We start from the raw sequence: 5,525 nt of genomic DNA, 5'->3' as shown, positions 1-5,525 counted from the left end.
GTTTTTGTGACAAATGAGGACATAAATGTGTATAATGACAAAGGTATGACAGGTATTACAAGGAGAAGGTGACTTTTCAGGACATTACCCCATGTCCCCACTTTTCAAAACGCTTATAAATCACACAGAATGGAGTGTATTGAAAATCTGAAATAGCAGAAAGTCTCCTGTGAGGGGTAGGTTTAGGGGTAGGGTTGGTGTAGGGCAATAGAATATACGGTCTGTACAGTATAAAAACCATTACGCCTATGAAGAGTCCCCACTTTTCGCAAAAACAAACCTGTGTGTGTGTGTGCGTGTGTGTGTGTGTGTGTGTGTGTGTGTGTGCGTGTGTGTGTGAGAGTGTGTGTGTGTGTGTGTATGAGTGTGTGTGTTGTTACAAACTTATATTTTCATCTACCCAGAGGATATACATGTAAAAGCTATATGCCTTATAGGTAACATTTATGGCAATATTTCTCTTGGTCAATATATTACATTTCCATATGGGCAAAGACATTGAGGAATGAATATCTTTTTGAATATATAACTAACTGTTTAAAATGTAGCTTACATCTACAATCAGAGTAGTATCTATCTGGCACAAAAATTGCATACACAGTAAAATGTGACTAAAACCAATAGAGTTTTGAAACACTTTGCCTTCTACTTGTTGAAAAAAGTAGCTTGTTATTAGGAAAACCCCAAGTGCTTGCCTGTGTGTTACATTACATTACATACAGACTACTACATTATTGTAGTCTGAACCGTCCGATGTGCCGACAGTGATATTTCCAGCTCCTGTTGACGTGTCTTTACGTGATTCAGTCTGCAAACACACGCAGGGCTTGAGAATCATTCAGTAGGGTTTCCCTGTCTGTGGCTTTGAAGAGCTTTTCTTCTGTTCGCCGCTGTGAATATTGAGCCTGTCTGTGTGTTTAATAACAGATTTTCTCTCTCTCCCTCTCTGATTTTATCATAAAAAGTTTCCTCTTTCTCGTTCCTCCTTAACCAGGGTGAAGTGGGACCCAGAGGCAGCAAAGGAGAGGTGTGTAGAATAACACAGCTCTCTCACATTTAAACCATTCCTGCTATTTACACAAGAAACAAGAGCATCTCCGCCTCCTGAAGGAAGGAACATGGGACAGCAGAGCACTTCTGAGCACTTTGAAGCATGTCGTCCACAAAGTGTTTACATTTGACAGCTTGACAGTTATACTAAGCTGCTTTCAGCGTGCTGTCAGAGCAAACCGGCAAACTGGTTGCCCTGTAAACTAGAAGACATTTCCTATGTATATTTATTATTTTGTGTTCGTGGGCAAATCAGTAGCAGACATATGCAAATCAGTCACATCCTTTAAAATAATGCATTGTTTCTCCAGAGAAATTGAACATGCTTATTAAATATTTCTGTACAGTATGTTTGCTCCACACTAGAGCTGCACGAGTTGTTCAGAATGTCATATTGTGATTAATTTGACAAATATTGTGATTTGTGATTTAATCTTTGATGTGAAAAACATTTAACATTTCATACTGCTGCTCAACAACAAGCATTCGAATCTAATTTATTTTTCAGTCTATTTGAATATGGTGGCATATTATCAGATGAAACGCTTTAAACATTTTAATGACAATGACAAAAGCTGCCTTGGCAACTAACTGAAAATGTAAGTTTGAGTACTAAAATAACTAACTAAAAAAAAAAAATATATATATATATATATATGACAAAATCATGTAACAAAAAAAAAACTACAATGAAAATATAAAAATAAAAGCAAATTCTAAATATTATTAAATACTATACTAAAAACTGCATATTATAGATAGATAGATAGATAGATAATGTATTATATTTCTGTAAAATTTCAGAAAAAAATATGCAAATGCATTCACAAATCATGTAAGCATACATAAGCAAACCACATTTAGAGTAAGCATGCTTGGAGTATGAACAGAGCAGCACACAATGCATTTTAATGATACGTTCGTTTAATGCGCCACCTTTTCACAATTCAGTAATCATGCAAGGCCACATCATTATTTTAATTTCATTAATTGTGTCTCACTTGCATGGGGAATATAAATGCAAGCATGCAGTAGGCTTTATGTGTGCTGTTTGGAATCTACTAGAAAGGCACGCTGGGTGAGAGCGGGGTCAAAGGTCGTGACGGACAGAAGGGAGACTTGGGACACACGGGTGTAGTCGGGCCACGTGGATTCCCCGGTCAAGACGGTTTGCCAGGGCTTCCCGGCGCTCCGGGCTTTCCAGGGAAGCCTGTGAGTATTCTTACATTTCTCACAACTACACTACTGCAATTAAAATTTTTGTTATAGCCACCAGGTCTTTCCTTTCACAAGAAATATACACATTGTATACAAAGTACGGCATGGGCTGGGGCAATGTCAGGACGCATCATTTCAGCTGATTCATGAAAGAAACCACAAGGCCTTAGGTCAAGACTGTGTAATTGAGTTCCTTTCTTATGCTTCTTCCTTTGTTATCTGTCAAGCCTTTAATTTCTTTGAAAGCTGTATGTGTTTTTCATGTAGCGACGCCATCTAATGAGTGACTCAATATGTGTTTCAGGGTAAGCCTCCCTCAGAGGAGTACTTAATAAAACTCTGTGGGGACATTTTGAGAAGTGAGTATCCGACCTTGTTCAAGGTCATTATTCTCTTGAGAACAAAGAGCCCAAGGAGCTTTTCCTTTTCCCTCTTTTAATACGAACAAGCCTGATACGTAAAGAGCCGAGAATAGCATGCGGCGTCCAATTAAAGCTGTTAGATAAAAGCAAAGATCACTAGAAAGGAGCTTTTGTTACGGAAACTTGCTGAGCTATCAGAGTTTTTACAGTTTGCTTTGAATTAAAGGGGTCATGTCGTACGTTCTGTTAGCATTTTACTTTTTTCCCCGGTGGTCCATTTATAAATCTAGTGAGCTGCCTCGCAGCATATTGCCTACATGCGGCCTAACCATCACAGAGACTTAAAACTGACTGATCTGAAATGCTCTACTGTACTTTGACAGCAACTCCAGAGATTTTTTATCATGAGATGACAAGCTCTACAATGGAGTCAACGGTCAATTCCAATCACGTGTTTCTCGATAACCAACCATGTTATAGCCTTGACGTCACTGATGATAATTAAAATAAAAATACCAACATACTTATTGAGAAAACAGGCCTCTAAATACATTTGTGCAAAATCCCAAAAATGTACCTAAACATACAATTAACAATTAGTTTCCACATGAAAGGGACACTAGTGACAGTACAACACCATTAACCTTTATTCCTTTTCACACACATTTTGATTATGGGGTAGATTATCAATTAATAAAGACAATCAATTCACTCAGTTTCTTGCCTAGTACTATGTTATGAGCTCAAAACTCTTGTACCATAGTGCACAATTTGTAAACTAAAACATTTTGATGTTTGCATCACATAACCAGCTCCAAATGTTTCGCTTTTCTAACAGAGTAAACTTGCTCGGTAGCGCACCCGGTACAGCATTACGCTGGTGTGTCCCATGAAATATGAGTCGTGATAAAACAGCTCAAAAACTTTTATCAAGCTTTAAATGTTTTTATCTCGTGTTGGCTTTAGTTAACGCTATGGGTTAGGTTTAGCATAGATTTTATGCCATTTTCGAATGTGACTGAACAATAACCTTTTAGCGACACACACCAGACTTTTAATTTTTCAATCTGCTGCCACACATACAATGACCAACACAATAAAACATTACCAGATTCACTTTGATCTGTTTTGGATAAAACAAAACGTGTTTTTAGCACCATTCACTGGACATTTCACTTTGTTGCAAAATGTACAGGAAGCAACAAAATATGATTTTGCAAAAGTGTTGCACAGGCACATTTTTAAAGTGACCTGGATTCAAAAATACATACCATATATATATATATATATATATATATACATATAACCATTCAGAGAACTAATTTTTATTTATGTTTCAATATTGACTAAATTATATTTTACTACCAACTTTTCCGTTGCTTTGTCCACCACTTTGTATTTATTGTTACTTCACTTGACTCCTGGAACACAGCAATACTAGTCACATTTCTTGTTTTGTCACATAAGAGTCTCATGAGTTTCCTTATGACCATTTCCTTCCCTTTTCCAACTCTTAGAATTAAACTGGACATGTTTTGGCATTGCATCATTGATATGTAAATGCAGTGGTATATTCATGAATTTGATGTCAAACATTAAGCATTGATGCAACGTAATTAGTGATAGACTCTTTCTTCCACATTATGATGTATAACAGAGAAATGGATTAGCAAGAAAAAAAAAAAAAGTAGGGTGTTGTTCTGTCTACCGGTCATTGACTGGATGGAGGAAGATCTAAATGCATGCTTGGAGAACTCCCAGAGAGTCTGTTTCACCAGAAGATTGAGATTTGGATTAAAATTTTGTTTGCATTTAAATGCATGGATGAATCACTTATAGTGCAATAAGATGCATATGAAAATAGATTGGGTGAATGTTGCTAGTCTGTGTTTTTATATTACAGTGAGGGTCAAGGAAATTTTGATTTCTCATCATATGCCCCCTTGGGCATCCGTTGGTGTTCAGTAATCTCTACTGTAATGCCTCTCTATCAGATCAGCTGCCACAGCTACTGCAGACGATGAGCCCTCAGCGCTGTGAACCCTGTGAGACCGTTAAAGGACCCCCGGGACCCCCTGGAGCTCCAGGGCCTAAAGGGTCCAGCGGGCCCCAGGGCTATCCTGGCAGACACGGCGCTCAGGGCTACCCGGGGCCTCCGGGCATCCAAGGACCTCCAGGAGTCAAAGGTAACAGAGGCGTCTGGCTGTAACACTTCCAGATTATGTAAATGGATTTGGCTTTGAGTTTGTATTGTAATTGCATAACATGCTTGGCACTCTTGTAGGGGACACAGGCCCTCAGGGATTCAAGGGCAATAAAGGACAGAGCAGACCAGGATACCCAGGGCCTCCTGGAGACACAGGTACAATGACATTACTATATTATTAATCCTCATAACACATTCAGGTCCGTTTTGATCCAAAAGAGATACATAATAAAACATAGTTTTTAGTAAGGGAATGAAACTACCCTTTTCAGATTTTTTTATTTTTATTTTTTTACAAGAGATGTAGCCAAAAAAAACTAAAAACAAAAACGTTTGTGTTTGGGTCAAACCCAGATATTTATGGGGTACCATAATGTGTCAAAACTACTTTCCGTAAAAGTATTTATAAAGTAAATTAGTGTTAAAAAATATCTCACACAATGTTTGGACTGAATTTTGTTGTTTAACATGAATATATTTTTTGTCGAACCACTGTAGCATGACATTTTTATTTATTTATTTTTGGTAAGAAATGCATTTGTAGGTTTTATAACTCTGGACAGTTTTTGTGCAATTATAAGTCAGAAATTCAAAGGAACTTAATTCAATTCCATACATTCCAATACTGATATAACATATCTAATGTGATATACTCTATATATATATATATATATATATATATATACACA

At 37.2% G+C, this 5,525-nt stretch overlaps 1 protein-coding gene across 1 annotated transcript in view; it reads left to right on the top strand.

The window, feature by feature from the left end:
- LOC107566163 (collagen alpha-1(XXI) chain) overlaps positions 1-5,525 on the top strand; it is a 42,892-nt gene that overhangs the window by 36,587 nt on the left and 780 nt on the right. The window contains exons 20-24 of the mRNA XM_016251540.1: positions 995-1,027; positions 2,116-2,262; positions 2,573-2,627; positions 4,625-4,816; positions 4,915-4,992. Coding sequence (XP_016107026.1) covers positions 995-1,027; positions 2,116-2,262; positions 2,573-2,627; positions 4,625-4,816; positions 4,915-4,992 — 505 coding nt within the window. The remainder of the gene's footprint in view (positions 1-994; positions 1,028-2,115; positions 2,263-2,572; positions 2,628-4,624; positions 4,817-4,914; positions 4,993-5,525) is intronic.

This window comes from Sinocyclocheilus grahami, unplaced genomic scaffold, assembly GCF_001515645.1.
Source record: "Sinocyclocheilus grahami isolate Dianchi unplaced genomic scaffold, SAMN03320097.WGS_v1.1 scaffold1053.1, whole genome shotgun sequence".
In the NCBI taxonomy this organism is placed as follows: domain Eukaryota; kingdom Metazoa; phylum Chordata; class Actinopteri; order Cypriniformes; family Cyprinidae; genus Sinocyclocheilus; species Sinocyclocheilus grahami.
The sequence above is the reverse complement of the archived record's forward strand: the minus strand, read 5'-3'. Positions and strand labels throughout refer to the sequence as shown.